The sequence below is a fragment of the Phoca vitulina genome, unplaced genomic scaffold (assembly GCF_004348235.1).
Source record: "Phoca vitulina isolate PV1807 unplaced genomic scaffold, GSC_HSeal_1.0 scaffold12, whole genome shotgun sequence".
Classification (NCBI taxonomy): domain Eukaryota; kingdom Metazoa; phylum Chordata; class Mammalia; order Carnivora; family Phocidae; genus Phoca; species Phoca vitulina.
Window position 1 is genome coordinate 30,419,316 of NW_022589715.1, and position 26,491 is coordinate 30,445,806.

The window sequence follows — 26,491 nt, forward strand, 5'->3', positions numbered from 1 at the left end:
TTTAATTTTCCATCTATGAGAATTTCACAATAAAATCATAGTTTACTTTGTATTATAGATGTGCTTGTTGGATCTATTCATCCTCACATAAGGCAACTGAAAAATCCCTCAAGTTACCAATAGTTACTTGGGTGAAGATTTTTTTTTTAATGCTTCAAAGGTTTGGTTTTTGCCTTAATGATACAGTATAAAGGGGGAAAGAATTCAGAAACTATTTTCTAAAGTAGATGAATGCTACAACCGTTAATGTGATGCTGTGCACTTCAGTTTTATACAGCAAGCTGTTCAAACTGGCAGCTTATTGGTGAGTTAACAAGAACGAACATTACATGAATTTATTTTAAGATGTAAGCATATTTACATACTTACTTAGTTTTGAAAATCCAGTGTTCTTTCCCCCATAGCAGTCAAGACTGGGGCTTATTACCGCAGGATGTTTCAGCATGCTTCCCTATTTGCTTTTTTGCATATGACAATAAATGCAGTTTTGAAAAAAATATACAAACACTTCAAGCTACTATGGGCTTTAATAATTTGTTCACTTAATAAGGGGAATTCCCACTTGTCATATTTTAATGCCCGTGGCTGCCGTGAATAAGCTTACGTAAGTCAAGTGTTCTGAGCCTGAGTGGTTGCAATCTCTGGGAAACCCTAATAGAATGATAGCCACTCTGGTCTGAGCAGGAACTTCCTGTTCTTTGACCTTTGACTGAGATTTCCTTTAGCATACATGTTGCCATTGCAGCATCTTGACATCATCCCTTCTTTATGTTCCCGTTGAAGTTTCAAAACAGCCCTGTATTGATACTGTCTCCTATTTGCAGATGAGCCTAGCCGTGGAGCTGCAACCTGAACCCAGGTCTTAGATTTACAGGGACTACTAGGAAATGTTACTACAGGTAAACGTGGGATCTCATAACTACTCTTATGTCCGTGTAAGCCACTTCTGTCCTTAAGGCGAATGCACACCAGCCCTGGTGCAGTGGCCGGCCAGGCTGTCTGCCCCTAACCCGGCTGTGGCTGCTCATGGACATGCTGCAGTGGCTTCCTAGGCTGAAACCATTTCAGCTGGAGTTTTAAGGGTGGTCTCAAACTCCTTATAGCACTGCTAAAGATAGAACTCTTCAGTGGCATTCACAAGCTAGGTCCAGAGTACCCTCAGTCACACCTTATTTCAAAGGAGATAGATAAAAATATCTTAGATCATCTCTGTAATGAAAGTAGTAACTTTCTTGGGAAACCGGGTACTCTGAAATAAAATGCTCTGAAAATTCCTGTCTGTTGAAGCTGGTAATTATTAGGTTGGATGGGAACAGAATGGCATATTCAGCATTCACTTGCTGTGACATTGGCCAAGTCTGTTTCCCCGGGGCTGTCGTCTTCAGGTTTTTTGTGAATAGAAACAGGTCTATCAAATACTAGCAAATAAATGGGTTTAACGCCTCAGGGCTGTTATAACAGTAGAAAGGCATGTACCAATTTATAGCCACAAAGAGAAGGTGAAATAGATCAGTATAAGAACACAGGCCATTAGACATTTTTAAAGCATCTGTAGGTTTTTAAGAATATTTTACGTATGTAATTATTTGCTCTGGAGGTGTTTCGTTTTGTCCTGTCTTTTAAATCTCACAATGGAACTAAGATTAATATGGAGATGGCAGGGTTGAATTCTCATCATGCCCTTGCTCATTGGTAAATCATACCATAGCAGCAGGCACTTGAAATAGTGCACTTTATATAGTTTACTTTTGTAGTTAATCTTTAAATATTAGATTTTAACAGCTTCTTTTCCCAGTGACGATAAAGTCAGAGATTTTAAAGCAGAAAAGTCACATTTAATAATAGGACTTTAAGTTCATATGGAGGTAGATGAGATAGTGTTATGATTATGTGGCCCCAAAACTAAAGTCCTAAACTTCTTTTAAAGAAGGTAATTTTGTATTAAATGTTTTGTTCTGAGGGGATGTCAGAAGTCTGCTCATGAGAATAATCGTTCCAATGTCACCTTCTTTAGGTTCAAGATGACTTGTTCATTTTTCTTTATAAACATGAGATCTTCCTTTCTTAAGAACCCTCCTCCAATGAGCATCTGGAAGGAGTTTGAAAAGAGATCTTTAAGTGCTTATCTCACATATATTTAAGTGTGAAGAATCCTTTTCTGAAGTCTTTAGCCCACCATAATGCTAGAAATATATAGGGGGAGATGTGATTTCCCCTCCTTCCGCGTTCATTCACACAAGAGAAATTTTTTAAAGGTGTTTTTTTCCTTTTTTGCAGAATCTGTGGTTACCAGCAACAGCTGAACATTTTGCTTTAGAAAGCTACAGAACTGATGGTTGATCCATAGTTTTTTTTTTTTTTTCCTGTCAAGGTACATGTCACTCCCAAGCAATGAAATTTCCCTTTTCTCCTTCACCACTGACAGCCTTAGCTTCTGTAGTTAACCAGGCTTCGTGACCCTGTCCATGCCCTTCTCCTCCCTGATCTTGGAGACTAGGAATGGACTGATGCGTCCTCCTGGAGGTACCCTTTAGGTGTGGATAATCAGGCCATAGTCCTGCGGAAGCTCAGTGGCAGTTCCCTAAGTCTCTGACACATTTTCCTTTGACGTATTAGTTAGGCAGGCAGATGGAGCCCTCCTAAACCCTGAAGATAATTTAAAAAGTGTCCTAATAACCAAAAATAATTTGTTCAGAACTTTCTATTAATTTGGGGATTTAAAGTCTCTTCTAAAATCTTTAAGAGGGATTTATAAAACCTAAGCTTAATTTTATAAAAAGACCCAAGTTCCTGGCCAGTGATTCTTTTTTTTTTTTTTTTCAGTCTCTTGGGTCTTCTGGTATGCCTGAAAATACCAAGTATTTGGTACCTTCTCTCTCATGTGAACCTTTAAAGGATTTCAGCAGGTGGACTATTTTAGGAGCTCTGTTTTTTTTAACTGGATGGGGGGGGATGGGTATGACAGACCTGTAAGCCTTATTAGTCTTATTTTATCAAAAACTGTAAAGCTACAGGCTTTTGTAGAGAAGCACCAAAAGGAAAACCTCAGTTTGGAAGGATTCATTTTAAATAAAGAACAGTAACTCAAAAGCCCTTACTTCAGGGAAGAGAAAGGCATTTTAAAGCTAGTACATTACAGTTAAGTTTCCCCCTTGATTTGAGTGTTAAATGGCTCTTACAAGGGCTTCCTGAAAGTTTCCCACCAGCCAGGTTTTAGTCCACAGATTACATATCTGCTTGAGAAGATGCCTGAAAGAGAAAGAGAAACTTTTTTTTACAGGCAGAGTGCTGCAGAGGAAGAAATGACAACAACAATCACTGTATTCATTTTAGAACTAAAATGACTATTGCTCAAATTTCTTTGAGGCAAGTACAGGGACTCCCTCCTCTTGATATACCTTGATTTTATCCTTTACGTTCTCTTGGCTACAGTGAATTGTCACCTAGAAAGTCTGATAATTAAGCATCGCATTTTGGTTGTAGGAGAGGAAATTTCAGAAAAAATATGGTCCAGTTGTAGAATCCTACAGAGTGTTGGGCAGTGGCGATCCCACATTGGGCACCCACCCCCTCTGCTCTCTTAGCTCCTCTTCCCTATCATTCCCTGTTCCACTTTCCCAAAGATCAAAAGAAAGTTGTATTGTTAAGTCTCTAAGGCATGTTACCCCCGCCAATCCCCTTAGCCCTTTTTGGAAGGCAGTCTGCAGAGATCATTGTTGGGAAGGGGAGGGGTGGGGACCTATCAGTAACTGAGACTCTGTGCGCACTTGGTGCTTTCGAGTTGCTTGAAAATGGAGCACCAAAGGAGGTGGGCAGGGGCGCCTGTGTGGCTCAGTCGTTAAGCTTCTGCCTTCGGCTCAGGTCATGATCCCAGGGTCCTGGGATTGAGCCCTGCACTGGGCTCCCTGCTCGGCGGGAAGCCTGCTTCTCCCTCTCCCACTCCCCCTGCTTGTGTTCCCTCTCTGTCAAATAAATAAATAAAATCTTAAAAAAAAAAAAAGAGCTGGGCAAGAAGAGCCTACAGAACAGGGAGCCTGACAGTGGCCCTATACTGGAGAAGTTTACATGCAGACATTAAAAAAGTTTAGGGATAGAGGAGTTTTGCCACTGTTGTCTTGAAGGGGCAGAGAAGTGCGAGCGCGGGGCACCCTAGTCCTCGGACAGGCAGCAAGGGTGAAAGGAAGTCCCGGAAGGCACCGCAGTGAGCCAGCTCACCACAGGAAGACCCTCAACCTTCTTCCTGGCAATGGCAGCATCTCCCTTTTTCAGTGTCAGAGTCTTCTAGCATCTCATTTGTTTCAGTAACTTGGTTCAACAAGCTTCTAAGAACTAGCCAACTGTTAGAGCAGGAGCTCTGTACCCTAACCGGCACTGGGGTCCAAGGACAGATTTTCTTCTCTTGGGTTGCCTACTTACCAGGCGCATCCCCTTCACATCCGTGCTCTTGTGTGCCATGGGCATCTTGTCCGGGATGAGGGTGCAGCCAGCCAGCATGTCCAGAGAAGCTAAGATAGCGTCATATAGGCGATCTGCATGGCTCTCCAGCTCACTGGGCTGCTTCGAGATCCTCCCGAGGACATCTTTTAACACTAACAAATGAGGTTCAAAGCAATTAGGCCAAAAAAAAAACCAACCCCAAAACAAAAACACAACATGTGATTACATTTTCTAAAGAATCATAGAAGGGTGTAACATTTTTACACAAAATAGGAACATGGCAATAATTTCAGGATGTCCACACTTTTTAACAAGTGACTCTCCAGGGACTGCTGTTGCACCGGGGGATCCATGTTAACTTCTGATTAGAGCTGAGAGAAGAATTCCGCTGGCTCCACTTTGGATTTACATAATTCACAAAAAGGCACAGAAGCATGGTTCTCTGGTGACTGGTGTAATCTGGCTTTTAGAGTTGAGACACAAGGCACACCCAGATCCTCTGGGGCAGGCTTAAAACAATATGCTGAGATTAGGACATTGGGTCCTGCTGTCAGGTCCTAAGAGCCTCTGTTGGCTGGGGAACTGGTACTTAGCAGGTGTACAGGTAGCCTGGTAATGTATTCGGGAATGCTTGTGAACCCTTTTTGGTGGGTCCTCGAGGAACAGACTTCAAAAGAAAAGGATCTGAAAGCAAAGCTAAGACGAGGTGAGTGAGGCCAAGATTTCCTCCAACGAGGAAGGGATGGACTAGGTTCAGAGTGCATCACAGCAGGCTTGTTTTTCTCTTAAAAACCTTATTTCCTTTGTTAAACACAAAGGCTGCTTTAGCTTCCTGAGCCTTTATCAGCTGTGTTAACACTCCGTCCAGTTTCCTGCTGCAGTTGCAACATCTGCCAGCAGCGGAAGGGAAAGGGGAAGCTGCCTATCGGTAGAGGATGCGGCCAGAGAAGGAAGCAGGTCTAGCTGTGGGGAGATCAGCCTCTAGGGAGGCCACAGCAGGGGGTGCAGCTCCTCTGCGCGGGCGGCCGCTGGGCTCTCCCCTCCACCTTTACCAGGCCTTGGCTCAGTCCTGTGTGTTCGTCAGTGGAGCTCAGGGAACCTTTATTTTTGTTTCTGAACTTTTATTTTAGGATGTTAGAATATTTGGTGGGGGCCAAGGAAAAGGAAAGCTGGGCATGAGAATGCAATCCTTCCCAGCCAGGCTTTGGTGTTTTAATGGAATACATACATTCAGGAGCCTGGGTCAGCTTCGGGCCGATAGGTCCCAGTCGTGTGATCCAGCTGCGTGCGGAGTTTGGGTATGAGAAAGGACTGGCAATGCGTGCACCGAAGCAGTGAAAAAGCCAGCTCTCCACGGGGAGGCCTCTGGCAGGAGGCGGAGACAGACACATTTTGGAGGGGCAATGAATGTGGTTCTTGTTCCTATGGTTCTGCTTGTGGCCGGGGGAGAAAGCGGGCTGCGAAGCTGGGTAGGGGGGTGTGCGCTCAGGCTCGACCCATGCTGGCACTGTGCCCTGGAGAGAGCTGAATACTTGTGCATCTAGTGGAAGAGACCCTGTGAAGGTCAAGGGGAACGTGTGGTCTTCACACAACACCCAAGTTCCTGGTAGTCCAAGCAGAGGATGGGAGGGGCAATGAGTCCATCTCAAAGGGCCTGGGTACATACCTGAAAATCACAGGAACCCCCAAATGACTCTTAGTTTGAGACAAGGGCAAAGGGGATGTTCTTTTCCCAGATTAAGCACTGAGAAGTTATTACTGGATTGGTTTTTGAAGGAAGGTCAAAGAACCTGTAGCTTTTAAGAGGCCCGTTGTTCCAAGTGGCCTCTGTCTGGGCAGAGTTTCCTAGTGTGGAGCGCACTCCCTGCCTGCTCGGGCCCCCACACCTCCAGACCCAGCAGCAGGGCAGTCGGCATCAGGGGGCTTGAGCAGGCTGCCACCGCTTGTGTGCTCCAAGGCAAGTTCGCAACGCTGAGGTGAGGGTAATAACAGCATCCATCTCACAAGGCTGTGATTGAACGGGACAAAAACCTGGTATGTTAAGTGCTTCAGCGCGCGGCGTCTGGCGCACGGTGTTCAGTACAACACGGATGTAATTACAAGTAGCACAAGAGCCTGACCTACTGAATTTCTGCCCCAATAAAACCCAAAAAACCCTTGTGCAAGAACCAAAACAAAGGCTTCCTGAGGGCAGGGGATTGCCAACGGCTCCCCCAGTTCACACTGGATAACCACTGCCCGGCTAGAAAGTCCTTCGATGGCTCCCTGTCCCATTGAAATCCCTCTGCCCGTTCACAGTTCTCAACCCTGGTCATTTTTCTTCCCAGGGGTATTTGGCAACGTCTGGAGAGATTGTGGGTTGTCAACTACTGGAGAGGAGGTGGAGGTGGAGGTGCTCCTGGCATCTAATGGGTGAAGGCCAGGGATGTTGCTAACCCTCCTGCACTGTGGAGGACAGCCCGCCTGCCACGGCATCACGTGGCCCCAAATGTGGGTAGCGCCCATTGAGAAACTGCTCTAGGCCACCTCGCTCACACGCACCCAGCGCTTCTGGTCGGGCCAGCGCCACCTCACTGCCTCTCAAGCCCAGGGGTCCGGCCCAGCTTTGCTTCTGTGCTTGGTTTCCCGCAGAAGCCCCACCTCACTCCAAAACCGTGGCAGAATACAGATGCGATCTTTGAGCTCCTGCTTGTTTAGTCTTACAGGAAATCAGGGGCTGCTTTGGGCAATCCGTCAGTTCTTGGCTTTAACCCAGCATTCTCCGAGCTCATCCTCCTTCCCACCTGCCCACAGCAAGGGCAACACCGATCGTGAATCCTCGCACCCTGCCTGCTTAGGCGTACTCTTAAAGTCTGTGATTTTACATTTTCCTAAATTGGGAACCCGTCCTGCAAAATGAACTCTCAGCAGCTCCCTCAGAATGGACTGCTCTCAAACACCGAAACGGATACTTCCTCCTAGCAGAACAGCAAGCACATAACCAGAGAGGGGTCCAGCCTGGGAAAGGAAGGGCACCCCTGAGGGCCCCCTACTGTGAATAGCCTATCAGAGAACCGAGGACGCCTGCATGAAAACCAGCATTCCGGCGCAGGTCAGTACCAGGGGACGGTAAAACAGTGTCCTTGCAGGCTCGACTCCGCTTACCTTTTGGTGACCAGCTCACTGAGAGGCTGCAGGGGCAGTGACGAGGTGAGGGCCGTCGGGCAGCCAACAGAATCTAAGGCGGTGGGTGGGGGAGGGGGGGTTGGCACTACTGGATCCTTACCGGTGACCCTGTGGCCCCTGGACCTGCTGCTGAGAGGGAAGGAGTGCTGGCTGGATTCAAAACTTCAAGCGTCTCACCTGGGGTGTTATCCAACAGGCACTGAAGAAGAATCTCCCCTTTCTGTAAGACGCTCTCCGTCAGGGACTGGTGTTCATCTATATCTTTCTTAAATTGCTTAAAGCACATCAGAAAAGAAAGAAAGAAGCTTTGTTACTACTGTTCTGTAAAACTTACTCAAAATGATCCTTTGTGGAGTAGCTCAATTCCCCTCTACCCTGGAAGACAAACCCATCCCATTTTCAGAATTCCCCAAGTAAGCAGCACGTTAGTTTAACTTCACCTACTTTGAGCCCAGAGTAAATACAGACTCGATCTTTTTTTCCATTTACAGTTGGACAAAAGACGAGTCTTCTTTTCCCTGGGAGAGCCTGGTTCATGAACAGCTTGGGAGTCAGGGTTTCTTTATAAACTCACAAGGCTATGGGATTCCCCCAAACACACTGTCTTCTGTTCTAACAAACCTGGTAAGAGCCACAGAGAAGGGCCCCCACCCACTTCTTCGCTCAGTGCCCTGCTCTGTGCAGACCGTGGGCCTTGGGGAGGCATCGGGGAAGCTGTGAGTCTCCTAAGTAGCTGATTTGTTTTCCCCTCGTGGGCCAAGCCTTGTAGTTGTTTTTGATGTTTCTTTAGCTGCTAAGATGTGTAAAGTCAAATCCATGACAACCTTTGGTACAGGGGACAGAACTTGGTGGTTCACATTCTGGAGTTAGAATTTTACTCTTGGATTTAACTGTACTCCTGTCTTTAGTTTTCCTTTGCCCTAATACCTGTACTTATTATTTTATTCTTTAGTATTTTCTGTAGTTCATATGCTGCCATAAACCCAATGTGTTAAGACAAAGCATATGAGACAGAGTCAAGGTTGACAATATGTGAACACACGGACAGACTTGCTTATACGAGCTATCCTCTAAGCAGGGGTCAAGGTAGCTCACACATACGCATGCGGCATGCACCAATCTGTGTGGGGAAGGGGCTGACAGTGATCCCACATCATTACACAGCTGTGTGGGTGACACAAGAGGGCGAGTCTTCACTGACTTGTGAGGATAACTCCCAGCTCAGCTCTCAGTTCTACCCACAAAGCAAGAAAGGTGCTCTGGCTAGTCTGCAAGTTGAGGCAGAGAAGGACAGAGTGAGGGATAAAATGCAGGGACTGTACTTGTTCTCCTTGGCACTGGCTTTGATGGGGATGAGGCTGAGGCACTCTGGAGAGACCACCCAGATAGTGTGAGCACAACTTCCCGGCAATTTCCTTTCTCCCCACAGTGGTATTGCCCCTAAGCCTCCCAGGGGCGGGCGCTGCTCAGCTCTGCACACGCACTCGGAAGCTGCACACAGAGGACCCCATCACACTCAGTCTTCTCTTTCCTCAAGCATACTCGGGGCAAGAACTCAGGGCAACCTCTCTCCACCAGGCAGAAGACAGCATTCCCACGAAGGTACAGCGCTGGCCCGTCCAGGCAAGGCCCCGCCCCTGAATCTTAGCTGGCGCCACGTTGGCCCTCTCTCCTGCCAGGGTGCGGGGCTGCTGGGGTGCTGCTGCTCTGGCCGAGGCATACGTACATCACATTCTCCGCTAAAGGCACTCGATTAGGTTCCAGAAATTCAAAGGACTGTCTCAGAAAATCCTTTCTAGACGAGCCTCACAGGCTCAGACCCCACATACTACCTGTGCTCCTTCAAAAGAGGTTAGAAATGCTTGGCCAACCAGACATGCTAGAGGGCTGTGGGTAGTTCAGTCAAGGCTGATGTTATACTGGGGGTGACTGTACTTCTGAGAATGAAGGGGAACCTACTGGTAACTATTCCAGAACAGCAGGCACAAACTATCACTCCAAATACACCTGATCTAAAGTCAAATTAACCAGAACTCGTAATTAAAGAGATTTAAAAAATAACAAGACCTTAATGAAAAAGAGGCAAAAAAAAAAAAAAAAAAAAACCCAAAACCCTCAACCCAAAAACCAAACACACGGAGAAGCAAATTCCAGTCAGGGCTGTCCAACGGAACTTTCTGTGATGATAGAAATGCCGGGACGCTTGAATGTAGCTAGTACAACTGGAAAATATGAATCTTTAATTGTACTTAAATGGCCATATGTGACTAGTGACTCGTAATAGTGCAGTTCTACACTTAACCCCTGAGACATCTGCAAAATTACATTGCAAATTCCCTTAAGTGTATCTGACTGAGGATAAATATATTTTCTCCAAACTCTGCTTGGCCTGGGAAGTAACTCCTACATTTTAGTTTTTCAGCACGAAGAATCTGAAAAGGGCCTCTGATTAGATTTCATGTAAACAGCCAATTGCGCCAAGCATACCGAGTATGAGTTATTTGAGCTTCTACTTTGTAATCAAGTGCTTAGCCACCACTCTGGTGAGTGAACGGCCAGAAGCCAGGACCACATATTACCCGGTAAAGCTGCAGAGAAGACTTGAGACCTGTAAGATTGGACTTGGATGGAATCAAGTGGTCTGTAACGTCCGCTACGTTATGCAGCCAGCGGATCAGCTCTTCCAGCTGACAGCAGAACGTCTGTGTAGACAAATAAAAGAACACACAGTGTTACTGAACGAACTGCGTTTTACATTTCCATCCAGGGGATTCTGGGAGCCAGACTGTGCACCTTTCCTGAGCGTTCCCTCACTTGAGGGGTCAGTCTCTTCCCTCCTCCCCTGCCTGTCCCCACCCCATGACTCCAGACCTCTGCGAGGGCAATATGGTTTCTGTCTCCCCTCAGCCTTTGTGACACCAAAAATGACAGGCTGAGAGCAGCCTGCCCTGCACGTGGGGAGAGGAGCTGACGGGAGGACAGGGACTGGCCCAGAGGAGGCACTCCTACCATGGAGATTGATTCCTGGGTGAGTACCACTGCTAACTGTCTAACTGTCCCTGAGGAAAACAAAATAAATGACTATAATCGTGACTAATTTGAACCTATGGCAGGAAACAAGTGAATTAAAACTGCATGTACCTGTTTTGCATTTTCCTTAAAGTATTTCAATCTTTTATCACAAAAGAGACACATGCTAACATGCGCCCTACCTCCTTCACAGGACAAATAAAATCCTACATGGGACATTGCGGGGCTGACTGAAGCCCTCAGATGCTAGGAAACGTCTGTCGTGCTGGTTCATGGGTCTCCCGCCACCTGGCATGCCGCTGCGCGCGTGCAGTGTCCGTGCGCTCACCCAGGACACGAGGCCGCGCGTGGACTGTGTGTGTGTGGAGAGCCATGTTCCCGAACATCCTTGTATCAGGGACTACGCAAAGCCCTTGGCGTGAATTATTTCATGTAATCCACACAACATCCCGAAGAGGCAAGGCTCCCCGTCTTACAAATGAGCAAACTCGGAAGACTGAGCTGCAATTCCAAATATGGCAGTGCCATGATTCAAATTCAGATCCGCCTGAGGCTGGCGACCCCGTTCCCCAGAGTGTGAATTCTACCTCCAGTCAGTCACGCGTCTACGAGCTCTGGTGACCAAGATGGCTAGGACACAGTGCACCTAATGACTCCCAACTCTGCAGCTCCACCACTTTATCAAACTGAAGCTCTCAGAAGGCCTACAGTCAAGAAAACCATTTACCTTCGTTCAGTATTTCCTAAAGGCATGTGAACACAGACGTTTCTTATGCAGAATACCTCTTAATCCTCAAGGTCAAGAGGCCTAGGAAGCAGCCTTGAGTGGTGGTTAAGCTCAGGCTCCAGCCTTGGGTAGGCAGCTTACCTAACCGCTCACTGCCTTTTCTCCAAACATGAATGACAACAGTAGTCCTTACTGGGCCGAGCGGTGAGAATCAAGTAAGAAGGCACAGCACGGTGCCTGGCACATATAAAGTGCTCAGGGTTACTACGTGTGATTCCATGCACTGGCAGAAGCCACACCTCTCGGCGAAGCCCCTTGAACGTACGTTTACCTTCACACACTGCACGAGCGATTCTTCTCCCTGCTCTCCCTTCCTGGGAGGCTGCCCTGTGGCATCTGGGTCCAAGCACGCGCGCTGGTCCCACACAGCTGGCAGGGAAGAGCGTGTTCCCAGCGGTCCGGAGACCCCCAGGGCCTGGCGGCTCCCCACACTGCCGTCCCCTGCAGAGCCCCTTGCCTGGATGAAGGAGCGCAGCAAACGGCGGTTCTGGCCCTTGGGGCCCCTGGGCCCTCTGAAGGCAGCCCCAGAAGGAAGCTGGCTTTGGCTCGAGTCCGACGGGAGGGAAGCTGGCTCATCACTGTCTGACACGTCCAGGGAGGTCTGCCCTTTGGCAGCCCCAGTGGGCAGGGTCACCAAGGTGGGAATGGAACCTAGATATGAAACCAAGCTAGAAACCTGCGTCAGCCGAGTGGGCAGGGCAAGGTACTCGTCATCACTTTCTACCTCCTCTTCTGATTTCCACCCAGACTCTGTGCAGGCAGGGTGCCAGACGCCCTGGCTGGCCCCCTTCTCTCTCTCTGTCCTGGGCAAAGGCCACCCTCTGTCCCATGTCCTCAGCTGGGGAGAACCCACCTCAAGGTGCTTGCCCATGGGGAGCCAGTCCTTCACACCCCTCGGGGCTGGCTCTCTGCTCTCCCAAGGAGCGTCCCTACTGCCTGGGGCTCTGGGGGTAGATGTGAGCTGGTTACAAGATGCCAACCCCACGCTGCCCTGCTTCTGGGGTACTCCAGAGGACCACCGCATAAGGCTTGGCTCTCTGGGCCTAGAGAATGGCAGGGCAGAGGCCTCTGCTGATGGGCAATTCTGGAAGCCATTAGTGGGTGACTTCAGGGTACTTGCTGGGGAAACAGAAAAGCTATCCAGGTCTACGCCGGAGTCCTGCAGGACAGGGTCAGCCGGTATATGACTGTCAAGGTGCTTTTGGAGTTGAGGCTTGGGCCTAAGTGGGTAAGTATAGTCCAGCAGATCTTCATACTCTTTATTCGGGTTCCAGAGCGGAGAGTGGCGGTCGGGGGAAGGAGGCAGGGAGTCTGGTAGCACACAGGCCCAGTACTCGGCCTGGAAGGAGAGGCGCCTCCTGCCCAGCCCGGGAGCATCAACCCCGGGGGACGCGGGCCGTGGTGACCACTGGAGCCCCGGCCCTGGCCCCACCACAGAGGGGGCCGACTGCGGGACGACCAGCTCCAGGGAGGAGGAGACCTTGGCAATGGAGCACCGTGGAGGCTCTGCCTTCTCTCGGTGGCCCTGCAGACTGCTGCCCAGGGAGGAGGCAGAGACGCTGCGGCTGGAGAACTGAGGAGCAGCGGCGGCCTGGCTCCCCGGCGGCCTCCACCTTGGCGGGAAAGGGAAACCCGAGCTGTGGGGCTGCTGGCTGAGGTCTAGCGCCCGCGGCGACTCAACCGGGGACGGGTCATCCTCGCTGTCGGCATCGTGTCCTGAGCAAAGGCCTGCGGCTCGGGGAACGCTAAGAGTCTGAGGTAGATCCTCTGAGGCAGAAAGCCTGGTCTCCTCCATCTGCAATGAGAAGAGGGAAGAAAAGGCACTAAGGTGAAAATAAGCAAACCAAATTTCTTTCTTAGAGGACAACTGTGGAATTTTCCTTGGGGACCCAGATGATATTCAGGAGAGCTCTTGCAATCGGAGTCTGCCATCTGATGCGAGAACTAGACAGCATGTGGCGAGGGGCCAGCACGACAGCTCCGCGTGCTCCGGGAAGCCGACCGTCGTCCCCAAACCGCTCCCACCCTCCCGTCTTCAGGTAAGCACACAGCGGCTCCGTCACGCTGGGGCTGGGGCACACCACCTAACCTCGGAGAAGCGTGTCCTGGGCAGGAGAAACCCCTGCCCCAAGACTCATCCACAGCCCGCCCCCTCTGCAGGTGACCCACCAGGCCCCACCCGTTCAGCTCATGCCTGTTATAAATGAACAAAGGGAGTCCCTCATCTCAGCTTCTTCAACTCATCTGTTCGATGAAGAACTTGCCCCCGAGGAAGGTAGGACAGCATGGTGGTTAAGGGCGTGGGCTTTGGAACCAGACAGACTTGATGCCAACCCAACTGCCACCTTCCAGATGGAGACTCTGGGCCTCCCTTCCCTCATCTGTAAAATAGGGACAGTAATAGTAGCACTTCCTCGGGACATGAGGATTAAAGGAACTCAGGTGTGAAAAGCACAGGGTCAGAGCTCGACGAACAGGCACCACAATAATAAGCCCATTTGTAGTGAGCTCATGAAACAGCCTATTTCTGTGTTTGCTCATTTACTTGCTGCCTCACTAAATCTCGGATTCACAGGTGCCCTGGGCACCACCCCTGGCTCCCAGGCAGACGGGCCCAGCTAGTGTTTTCTCCCAGACAGTCATACTCAGAGCATCCTCACGGGGCAGAACCGCGTGGGGGCAGCATGCAGCAGCCAAGGCCACAGTGATCCTGGCGCAATCAAAGCCTTTCCCATGGAGTAGGGCCTTGGCAAGCAGAACATAATAGGATGTCAGAGTCGGGAAAGATGGATCATTCGGTCACCTTCCCAATTATACCGAGGGCCTGAAAGATTGAGGTCACAGAGCCAAGCACGACTGCTTGCTCCCTGTGACCTGACTAGGCAAGGCTTCCCTGCAGTCAGGGAGGCCCAAGAAATTCTACTTACCCAGGGACAGTGGCGCCCACCACGGGGGCTCCAAGGCTCTGTCAGGTTCCCTGGGTCCCAAGGGGATAGAGTCTCAGAGCTTGAAGGAGCCCACAGCCCTGCACCCTCCCTCCCCAAGTCTCGTCAGGGCCCCCCACCCCCAAGAGTTCAGATCACCAAGTCAGAAACAGGACACGGCTCCCCCTATTACAGCTTCCATGGCCCAGCCCTCTGGGCACAAGGTCTTGGCCACAGCATCCCCAGTCTTCAGAAGGTCACCAGTCACACTCTTGAGGAACAGGAGATGCTGTGGACAGAGTCCCCCACTGGCCCCAAAGCCCAACTCTCCAGGTGAGCCTGTAAAACAGAAATCATCACACCCAGACTCCCCAGCCCCCAATTCCCCTCCTTGTACAGGGGCTGGGAAAGCAGGTAAGATGGTAAGGAAATGCTAAAACATACTCCCAAAGGACCACAATAGTTACATCTACCGTCCCATTCGCCTTATTACCTACCTGGCTTCCCACAGAGTGCAAAAGGTCTCTAGTCCCAGTGCCAGCAGGAAGGGGCAGGCAACCAAGAGCAAGCTTAGATCTACCAGCTCCTGGCTCCCTGCTGGTGGTGCTGGCCTGGGGCTGGTCGGCTCCAGAGGGGCTGGCGGCAGGGGCAGATAGTCCCTCTGTCCCCCACACAGGGGAGGCAGACCCTGCCGCAGCCTGGGCTTCCAGGCACGGTGGCTCCTCCTGCTTCCCGCCTACGAGCCCCGGGGTGTCCACCTCCTGCGCTCCGCAGCTCCGCCGTCCGCAGGACGGGGTCTTTGTGTCCGCGGATGCCTCCACCTCGGCCTTTTCTTCCCCCAAGGCCATGGAGATGTCCCCAGGTCAGGGTTCCCCTGAAGCCTGCAGCTCCCTACAAAATGGGAAGAGAAAAGAAAAAGATACATTCTCTGCATCTGTACCTAGGAAACCTTGCTTTTTAATGATTAAGACAGACATCTGCAATGAAGGAAACCAGCAACAAAAAGAAAAGGTAACCTACTGAATGGGAGAAGATACCTGCAAATCATGTACCCAATAAGCGTTTAATAACCAAATATATAAAGAACTCAAAACAACTCAACGCCAAAAAAAAAATCTGATTTTTAAAAATGGGTAGAGGACCTGAATAGACATTTTTCCAAAGAACACACACAGATGGCCAACAGACACATAAAAAGATGCTCAACATCACTCATCATCAGGGAAATGCAAATCAAAACCACAGTGAGAGATCACCTGACATCTGTGAGAATGGCCCAAATCAAAAAGATAAGACAGAAGCGCTGGCGACAAGGTGAAGAAAAGGGAGCCCCGGGGCAGTGTTGGTGAATTACTGAAACGGGCGCAGCCTGTGCGGAACAGTGTGCGGGCTCCTGAGACAACGAAAGCCCGAAAGCCCGCAGGACGGGACGCTCCAGCGCTTCCACTTGGGCACGGTTACGGGAGGAAAAGGAAAACACTAATTTGAACAGATCAATGCAGCATTATTTACCACAGCCAAGATATGGAAACAGCTTAAGACTATGGAAACAAAGAATGAAATCTTGCTATTTCTGACAACGTGGATGGACCTAGAGGGTATTATGCTAAGTGAAATAAGTCAGAGAAAGACAAATACCACATGTTTTCATTTATATGTGGAATCTAAAAATCAAAACAAAGAACGACAAAAAGAAACAGACTCAGAGAGAACAAACTAGTGGTTGCCGGAGGTGGGGGGGATGGGTGAAACAGGTGAAGGGGATTAAGAGGTATAAGCTTCCAGTTATAAAGTAAATAAGTCACAGGGATGCATAAAAAGCAAGCACAGTGTGGGGAATAAAGTCCATAATATTGTAATAACACCGTATGGTGACAGATGGTGACGATACTTACCCACTTACATTGGTTAGCATTGTGTGATGTGTACGACTGTGGAATCCCTAGGTTGTACATGTGAAACTAATATAAATATGTCAACTATACTTCAAAAAAAAAGGACTTTTTTTTCTTTTTTTTTTTGGTCAAAGGAAAGAAAGAACAAATGGTGTTTATTTCCTCAGAGGAGAACACAGGTCTGGTTTTTCCCTGGCCCCGGAGTTTTCTGAAGGGGAAGGAGGAGCAGACCATTTTGTCCCCTGCTTTTACAGGGCCAGCAGCAGCCCCAGCAGCGGGGGACCAGGCAGGTGAATGCGGGTCCAAATCAGAGCCAAGGCGCAAAGCCGCACTTCCGTCCCGGCCCCCCTGGGGCCTCCCTGCGCCAGCCCGGCCGTGGCCACAGTTCTGCTGCCGCAGCGCTCCCATCGGCAGGCGGCTCGGGCCTGGCCCTGACCGCTGTGCTCTAGGGAACAGCAAGGCAGGGCCTGCTCAGGCCCTGGCTGAGCCCAGGGTGTTCCCACAGTGACCGCTTTGCCTGCTGGAGGAGCCAGGATCCTCTCAAAACACAGAAACCCCACCTCGGGCTGTGGAGCTGGTGGCGACTTCTCACTCCAAGGGTGGCCAGCGACCGGAGAGAGGGCGAGCCGCAACTCTTCTCCCACTAGCCTGGGTTGTGATTAACTTGCAGCTGAGGGAAGCCGTGGAAATCCGGGTGGATAACAATGGCAATGGCCACATAGCATGTGTGCACGGGACAGTGAAGAGAGTGAGTGAGAGAGCACACACAAGCGTGCACCGGGTTGAGGGGCAGGCAGGCGAGGGGGAACCAGGGCGAGCACTCAGGGAGGGAAGGAACAATGTGGGAGCTGGACCTGAAAATACAACCGTTCCTTTAAGAGTTTCAGGGCTAACAGAGACCCCTGCGGTCAGCCTAAGAGTACAGAAACAAGTACAGGCTGGGAGCACTGGGGGCTGGGGCAGGAGAGCTGGCAGGCGGGGCAAGAGCTTCGGGAGGATTTGGAAGGGGAACAAGGAAAGCATAGTGCCCAGGATTTCGGAGGCCACCTGGAATGCACTGGACCAACCTCAAAGCTAGAACCTGAACAAAAATAGCCTTGCTTCCGCAGAGACCAGGAGCTGAAGTGACAGCAAGAGGAGGTGCTGGGAGCAACAGGGAAGCCTGAGAAAGTGGGGCTGGCGGTGGAGAGGGGCTCATCCTGCTCAGCTCGCACACTGGGGAACTGGGTGGGCAGAGCCACACCTTGAGAGCATCCCGTCCTGGAAAAGGGTCCTACTCTGTCTGCCTGGGCACATGAGGCTCCAGGCCCATTCAGAGGTGACCCCAGAAGAGCATACACACTTCACACGTACTCTCTTACTTCTCACAACCACTGCACGGGGTTTTCTGGACAGGTAACGTGGTTGAAATATAAAATGCGCTGCAGATAGAAGTCTCCCTCTGCCCTTGTCTCCATCCCTCACTAAAACCAGCTACCACAAGGATGCCTGGGTGGCTCAGTTGGTTAAGCGTCTGCCTTCGGCTCAGGTCATGATCCCAGGGTCCTGGGATCAAGCCCTCCATCGGGCTCCCTGCTCAGCGGGAGGTCTGCTTCTCCCTCTGCCTGCCACTCCCCCTGCTTGTGTTCCCTCTCTCTCTCTCACAAATAAATAAAAGTATTAAAAATAAATAAAACAAACCAGCTACCGCACACAGGGCATGCCGGGCACGTGCCTGGCGCACGATGTATACTGAGTGTCAGCAGGTGCCAATCAGCGTTGTGGGGGGGGCACAGAAATCAGTGTAACAAGTCATCTTACAAGCCACAAAGGAATCTAACAGAGGGAAAAAAAGCAGCCAATGTTTCAGAGAACAAAGGCAAAATATTTACTATTAGAAATTCCCATAAAAATAAAGAGTCTCAGTAATTTGTATGTCTCTTACCTCTTGATGCATATGCAAGCAAACACAAAAATCTCTTTCATCCTCCCTCTTTACGTAAAAGCAGCACACTGGACAGGACACCCTGTTCAAAATGTTTTCTTTCCTTTTTTTTTATTTTTTTATTTTTTTAAAGATTTTTTATTTATTTATCTGAGAGAGAGAATGGGAGACAGAGAGCATGAGAGGGGGAGGATCAGAGGGAGAAGCAGACTCCCCGCTGAGCAGGGAGTCCGATGCGGGACTCGATCCCGGGACTCCAGGATCATGACCTGAGCCGAAGGCAGTTGCTTAACGAACTGAGCCACCCAGGCGCCCCTTCTTTCCTTTTTTTTTTTAAAAAAAAAAGTATCTCATATATCTTTCCTCAGCAATACACAGAGAGCGCGAGCTTCCTTTCTTTCCTATTACTGCCCAGCACTGTATTCCGGAAGAGTGCCTTTTGGTTTATTTCACTGGTCCCTTATGGGTGGATACTGGGGTTATTTCCAGTCTTTCCTTATTGCAAGCAACGCAGCAAGGAACCGCCACCACCCAGGCAGAAGCACACAGTGCACAGAGCCCTTGTGCATCTGCTAGCACGGGCACAGCATCAACACCCAGAAGTACAGCTGCTGAGGGGAAGGCATCTGCACATACTTTGCCTATGTTGCCAAATGGCCTCTAAGGGTGGCACCCATTTACACCACCCCCCCAGCAGTCTGCGAGAGTGGGTTTCCCACGGGAGGCAGGTCCCCTTATCTCCCTTCACAGAGAGGGAAACCAAGGCTGAGAGAGATTCAAATCCAGGACGGTGTGACTCCAGAACCCGAGCTCTTTATGAACCATCAAGGGAACAAGTTACAAAGCAGATCAGCACATGGAAGAGGGAAGAGAGTGACAGGATGGAGAGATGAGTGACCAAGTCCTACTGAGACAGGTTTTCATAGAGCCACAGCCTCACCATGTGGCTGTTTAAAAAGCTACACATGAAGATGTTTAGAAGCTGAGCCCATGAGCTGGAAAAGTGTAACCCGCAGCCCCCAATTTCTACTTCTTGCTCCATTCCTAGAAACTTTCTCAATGGCTAGAGTCAGGCCATGATGGGTGGCTAATTCCCCTTTTATCCGCTCTCCTGTTCCCCTAAAGGGTGTGTGTGGTCTTACAACAGGGGCAGGAATAAGATGATGCTGGGACAAGAAAAGAGTGCAAACAAATGATCTCTTTGTTTTGATGATGTAATTTTTATGTCTTGTCGGGACTCATTACTCAAAAAAGAAGGTATCCATTTATCCTGGGGGGTGGGGAGTGGTGAGCTAGAATTATAAGCTATTTAGGAGACAACTCTAGGTAATTTTCAAGTGTGCATACAAACCTGAACTAGGTTAACACTGTCGCCAGAGGCCCTTCAGCAACCAGGTAAGATGGTCTGAAATAATGATTTTCATGAGAACAGTGCTTCGGAAAAGGCAGGTTTATTTTCTCAGTATGGATGAACAGTCTCTTCATAATCTTACTTTTTAAACTGCCTGACAAATCATGCCCCCCTCCAACTACACAAGTTAAGAGAAGACAGATACATGTGAAAGAAAAGAATTAAAAGAAGTCCATGAGGGGGGCGCCTGGGTGGCTCAGTCGTTAAGCATCTGCCTTCGGCTCAGGTCATGATCCCAGGGTCCTGGGATCGAGCCCCGCATCAGGCTCCCTGCTCAGCGGGAGGCCTGCTTCTCCCTCTCCCATTACCCCTGCTTGTGTTCCTGCTTTAGCTGTCTCTGTCAAATAAATAAATAAATAAAAATTTAAAAGAAAAAAAAAAAAAAAAGAAGAAGTCCATGAGGGCGCCTGGGTGGCTCAGTTGGTTAAGGGACTGCCTTCGGCTCAGGTCATGATCCCGGGATCCTGGGATCGAGTCCCACATCGGGCTGCCTGCTCCGTGGGGAGTCTGCTTCTCCCTCTCCCTCTGCCTGCCACTCTCCCTGCTTGTGCTTTCTGTGAAATAAATAAAATATTTAAAAATAAATAAATAATAAAAGAAGTCCATGAGAGCTAATTCCATGTTGTATAGAAGATGCTACAGAATACAAAGGGAGAAATCAACTGGGATAGAAATAATCAGGGAAAACTCCTTGAAGTGATGACTGTTGAAGGCAAAGCATTTTTAAAACATCAATCTTGATGAAGTGGCCTAACAAATGCACAAGTTTTAGATTTCTGGGGTTCAATCCTGTCTGCACTTGCCAGGTGGGCATCTGCACGAAGGCCCAGCCCTCATTTCCACAGGTTTAGATTTTACACATCATTCCTTCTAACCTTCTGGGGTGTGGGTGGAGGTGGGGATTCTGCTTGGACACTTCCAATGAGAAGCAGCTTATTCCTTTTCCAATGGACTGCTCCGGATGAAGAAAATGACTTGTGGTATTGAACCAACTCCCAGATCAACAGCTAACAGAACCTATCACTCTATGTGGGGCCTTCCTGCCCAGAGATCACATATCTTACAGTGTTCCTACAGGCTAGTGGCTCTGGGATGGGCAGAGGCCTCAGCCGACCTCCTCCCTAACAGGGAAGTACCACAAGGTTGGAGTGAGGGCCTGCAAGTCTCAGAGCACAGACAATGAAGAGTTAATTCAACCCTCCACCTGGGAAAGGTCTATACACACTGGAACTGCCCTGTTCTTGGCCAAATCAAGAGACAAGCCATATAAGCTTCAGGATATCCTAGCGACCACCTGGACTTTGTTATTAAAATTCTCATTAGTCTCCCGCAGAGGCCATATGACCTGCCAGATATATATAATTAGGAGTGATGTAGGCTTGGCATCTGCTTGCCCTACAGTAAAAATATGCTCACATGTCACGTATGTGGCAAAGCTATCTCTGTAAGCCTGGACACCTGACCCGTCGTGGTATCGGCTGCGCCCCGCGCGTGTGGCCCCCGTCACAGCTGCCGGTGCTCCCTCCCACTCGCTCCTATCCAGGAGAGGGAAAGGAGGGCTGAATTCGGGGAGAGAGAGAATATGCCTCTCCTAACTAAACCATTCGGAGAGGAATGATCAACCAGGGAGCAATCCTCCTCCGATCAAAAAAAGGACTATCTCCAGGATTTGTTAAATCACGACCTCCCTACGAAATCATCTGATTTATACCAGCTTTGCCAGGGATGCTGCGTTGAGGCAAGGCCCATCTCTGTCGCCAAGCACACAGCTGGCCACCTGTAGCGGCTACATGAGCAAGCCCTACCAGTTCAGGGGCCAGATGCTTCAAACTCCCCGTGTCTTCACAGGGGCCCACAGGTACAGGTGGTGAACACTGCACACGTAGTGGCCGAATCTGACCAGACCACCAGACGAAGAAGCTCTTAGTACTCTTTCTCTAAATACATGAACCTGCCCACTAGGAAAGGGGGAGGGAGCGGCGCAGGACCCAACACTGCAGCGTTGCTGGACAGTTTCTGGGGGAACTGGATTTATGGGAAAGAAGCTTAAAGGCAGAAGCCAATCCAGGCGTGGGAGGCAGCAAGATAGGGGGTAAATACATATGCAGCGGAGGCCAACAAAAGGGACAGTCACAAGAGGCCAGGGCCTGCCTCAGAATGGGGTGGGTCCAGGACTGCTGTGGCTGGAGGTGTGAGACTGGGAGGTCAACAGCCAAGAGCAACTGCCTTTCTACCTGCTCCCGCCCTGGCTATTGAAGCCCCCAAGTCCCTTAGTCTTCCACATCGGCCCTGTCTTTCCCTGTGGGGCAGGTCACCCTGAGCACCGTGTCTACCTTTTTATTCGAAGGTCAAAGCCAAGTAAAAGGAAGAAGCCAAGTAAAAAGGAAGGTCAAAGCCAAGTGAAAAGGAAGAAGCTACGGAGGGTAGACATGTTTCCCATGGCTTGGTAATAGGCTGATGCCATCCTCAGAATGCTCCAGCACCAGCAGCCCCTTTCCTTCTCCTCCTGGGGCTACTTCCCTATGTTTTGCTTAAAGTCAGAGGGAATCCTCCAGCACCTGAGAAGGAGCCACTGGCTCCCTGTAAATCAATATAGGCGGGAAGGCTGCGGCCAGGCTGCTTCTCTTGCTTTCTCACTCACTCACTCACTCACTCACAGGCTGGCGACTGACTGGGACCACCAGATAGCCACACAGCAAGGCCAGTCTTCTAACTCATCATGCAGGTCTTCAGAAGGCCTTTAAAGAGATGTCACTGCCATATCTACAAGGAGCTTGGCTGAGCTTCCAGTCCCCTGTCCACTCAACTGCAAGCTCTCTGGCCTCCTTAGCAGATTGTCCCCATCCAACAAAACTCAACCTATGAGGATACTGAGGACTTCACGTGTTAATAACCGTACCTTCTGTTCCCACCAAAGAGCAAGGCAGAAAAACAGCTTTTCTGTAACAAAAATCTCTCCTACTGTCTGAGCAAGCTGGCCCTGGAACCATGGTTGCAGTTCCACAAGCCACTGCTTGTTCTGTGCTGGGTGATTTCTGTGAGGCAGTCAGGTTACATGTATGAAGACTGATAAGAATCTTACTGATAAGAATGCTGCTCACTGTACCAAAGGATCCTCTTTTGGAGAACACACTGGAGAATTCTCTGGTCTTGGTAACAAGTGTTTCACTGAACAGCCAGTTTGTTTTTACTTGAAAGGTATTGGCGAAACTGATAAAAATTTCCTCTTTGCTTTGACTACTAGGAAGCTCAGCAACAAATCTGCAACCCTACCCAACCAAAAAGCTTAGGACAGAAAGGCACTCACCTTTTGTACTAATCTTACCCTTGACTTCATCTTACTTTTCTTTCAACCTACCTGCCTCAATTACTTCTATTAAAAATCTTGTTATATGGAAAGTATCTTGGAATGATTTCTCAAATCATTTTTTGGAACAAAATATAAGAATTGTTAAAAATAGAGTAACATAATAAATAGAAAAAAAGATCATAAATCCAAGACTTCATTCCAAAACCATAAAAACAAAACCGTTTTTAGCAGTACTTCTAAAAACCAAATGCAGGGGCGCCTGGGTGGCTCAGTCGGTTAAGTGTTCTGCCTTCGGCTCAGGTCAGGATCCCAGGGTCTGGGGTCAAGCTCCATGCCAGGCTCTCTGCTCAGCGGGGAGCCTGCTTGTCCCTCTCCCTCTGCCTGCTGCTCCCCCTGCTTGTGCTCTCTCTCTCTCTAATAAATAAATAAATAAAATCTTAAAAAAAAAAAAAAACCACCACCAAATGCAGACACTTGTGTTAGTACCCTCCTACTCAGTGTGAAGACCAGCAGCATCTGCATCACCTCAGAGCCTGCTGGGAATGCAGATTCTCAGGCCCCACCAGAGTCTTGGAATCAGAATTCACATTTGAGCAAGATCTCCAAGTGACTGGTACTGTTTCAGAAGCACCAGGTTAGTCAGTAAGCCTGTTTCAGCACACTGGAAAGACCTACTACAATGGCTTTACAACCATTCACTGTGGTTTGTTTGTTTTTAAGATTTTATCTTAAGAAAGTAATCCCTACAGCCAACGTGGGGCTTAAATTTACAAGCCCGAGATCAGGAGTTGCATCTCTACAGACTGCGCCAATGGGGCACTCCACTGAGTGACTATCCTATGCCAGGCACACCTGAGAAGGAAATCTATGGTCCTTGTCCTTAAAGTCTTTCCAACAGGACACTAGAGAAAGATCACACCTTGTAGCAGGTTTTTAACAGCTAATTATAGTATGTCACATCTGGAAAGGAGTCCCCAGAAAGAACCGTATTCCCTAGAAAGGATTCAAGATTCGTTGTAGCTACGTTAAAAACAGAAGCAGAGACCAGAATTCTCCTGTGCTAGTTACAAGTGAAAAGAAGGTATTTGTTTTGGAGACTCCAAATAATTTAAGAGAAACTGACATGTCAAGGGGACCTACAGCTGGAAGGAAATGTACAACTTAGCCTGCTTCCTGCCCCCAGAAAGGGGTGCAGGAAAACCTGGAAGTGAGGCAACATCCCCTAGGGGTTCTATCTGCCACCTCTAGGTCTGGCCAACAGGGCTAAAGCCAACAAGAAGACTTCTTCCACTTTTCACAATGTTTGTGGATAACTTCAAAGACAGGAGACAGTTTCTTCATGAGAACAGAGTTAAGTTATAAGGAGAAAAGCCACTCCAAGTCCATCTCCACAAGCTCTGCCTCTCTGGTTGAACCAATCATCCTGAAGATTTCTTGTTGGCAACAACAGGCCCCATCTGTTTCTCTGCTCTTACAGGACCATTCTGAGCGTCAGAGCACATCAAGAGTTTACCAACTACTACTGTAATACTTGGCCAAATTATTATCTGGCACTTAATCAATCTCCAGTAGGTGGTGAGACTCTGAATGAATCACAGATAATCTATGGAATACTTTCACTGTGGGGGAAAATCATGAAAGGCTTAAGGACTTTTTAAAGTCAAGCAACAGATAAGGACTAAAAGGCACATAGACCCTGAAGGGTCAAGTACTACACAGATACTTAGTATTAGTAAATCTATTCAAGTATCTGTTTATTTTTATCCTAATAACTGCTAACAGCTCCTGAACATTTTCTTTGAGCCACGAACTATGCTAAGCACTTTATATCAATATCTTTTTTAATCCTCAGAACCCATGGAGTAGGTACTACTATAACTCCCATTTTACAGATAAAGAAACTGAGGCACAGGGCAGTTAAATAACTTATCCAGAATTAGTAACATGACAGATAAAGCCTGTTTTAACTTAAGAGAGCCAGAAGTCAACTGCTTCCCTAACCTGTAAAAATAATTGGTCCAACAAATTAAAGGAATGAAAATTTTTGTTTTGTCAACTTTTGGCTACACTACTTTTCTTGGTTTTGTTTTGTCTTGTTTTGGCTTCAGTCACTGAGTGTCTTGCTGTGTTCCAAGCACTGTGCTAGGAGCTGGGGAAACCACAATACAATGTGATGTGTAAAAGCAGAGGCAGAAGAAAGTAGCCTAAAGGAAGACATGATTAATTAGCTGTGGGGTAGGGAAGAGCTTTAAAAGTTTTTCAGAAGAGATGAAACTGAGTTCTTTGCTCTTTTCAGTACTGAGTAGCCTAGAATTGATCCAGGTGACACAGAGAATGAGGATGAGAAGTGGTGACCTCTACTTCTTTTTAACCAAACCCTAGGCAAACTGACCTAGTACATTTTGTCATTCATTTTAACAACATCCTTCTCACCCTAGATCTAGCAGCTGCTAGGGTATTTATGAATACTACCTACCTTTGTGCAGGCCCCACTCCCCACCCCCCAACTGAATTCTCAGTGAGGTCCAATCTGCTCTGGCACTGGCAGGTTTCCGCTCATTTTTATTACAAACAATACACCGAACCCAACCAAATAATTATGAAGGACCTGAGCATATATGTGCCCCTAGGCTGCTGAGAACAGTTCTGGTGATGACAGTTGGAAAGGGTGGCCCTTCTAGGCAAAAAAAGCAAGACATTTTGCTTTTTCCCCTCAGCAGCTGCTGCATTCACGGCACCAAGAAAGCATCATTCGTCTCCATCTTTCCCGTGGGAATGACCCTGAGCTGGTGAGAGAGGGTCTCCGCGGCGGAGCTGCGCGAGCGCCTGACTCCCAGGGCCACTTGGCCCCCGGCGAGCGCGCAGGGTAAACAGCACACGCCCGGGAAGAGGCCGCGAGGGAAAGTGAGTCCGCCCGCGGCCGGGGCCGACCAGCCGCGCAGCTGCTCGGACGCGAGGATACGTGGACACGCGCGCCCCCCTCGGCCCGGCCTCCCCGGGCTCAGGCTCTTACAACCCCGGCCTCCCGCCTCCGCGCCCCGCACCCGCCATTCCGCCTGCAAAATGGACGCGAAGGCACGAGGCGCCCCTACCCCCAGGAGCCCTTTGTGCCCTTCCCGACGGGGGACGCGGGGCCCGGCGACGCGCCCGGTCCGGCCTCGCAGACCCGGAGAGGCTGCTGGGCAGAGGGGGCCGGGCCGCGGGGGCGGGGGCTGCGGAGCCCCCACTCCCGCGCCCGCGTGCCGAAAGCTACCTACCTCGCCTCAGACGCTTCTGACGCCCCGACCGGGCCTGCGGCGACAGCAGGCCAACGCGGCGGCCCCGACGCGGGGGTCCCACACGGAGACCGCGGCCCTCACGCCCGAGCCCGCTACGCCAGGGGCGGGGCCGCGCACCTGCCACGCCCTTCGGGCCCGCCCACCCATCCGCGCGGAGGCGGCCCTTGGGGCGGAGCGGTCATTCCCAGCCCTAAGACTGGAGGCTCGACCAATACGCGACCGGTTCCCCCAAAGGAGCCCACCCCTCGTGCCGTTCTGGCCTATGGGAGGCCGGATCTTCTTCGGCCGTCCTTCCCTCGCCGTCCGCGCTCGCGGCTCAGGTTTGTCTGT

The 26,491-nt window shown here is 49.6% G+C and overlaps 1 protein-coding gene across 2 annotated transcripts; it reads right to left on the reverse strand.

The window, feature by feature from the left end:
- On the reverse strand, window positions 1–26,264 carry CEP68 (centrosomal protein 68). Of its 2 annotated transcripts, XM_032410840.1 has the most exons (8): window positions 26,141–26,264; window positions 14,841–15,234; window positions 11,691–13,214; window positions 10,182–10,304; window positions 7,780–7,876; window positions 4,417–4,589; window positions 3,180–3,249; window positions 1–2,089 (listed from the first exon to the last, which is right to left on the reverse strand). In XM_032410840.1, exons 2-7 carry the CDS (start codon window positions 15,189–15,191, stop codon window positions 3,226–3,228), a joined length of 2,292 nt encoding a protein of 763 aa, XP_032266731.1. In that variant the 5' UTR covers window positions 15,192–15,234; window positions 26,141–26,264; the 3' UTR covers window positions 1–2,089; window positions 3,180–3,225. The 2 variants fall into 2 exon arrangements, with proteins under 2 accessions (XP_032266731.1, XP_032266730.1); XM_032410839.1 differs by lacking the exon at window positions 1–2,089 and having other exon boundaries at window positions 2,805–3,249.
- Window positions 26,265–26,491: the final 227 nt, after the last annotated feature.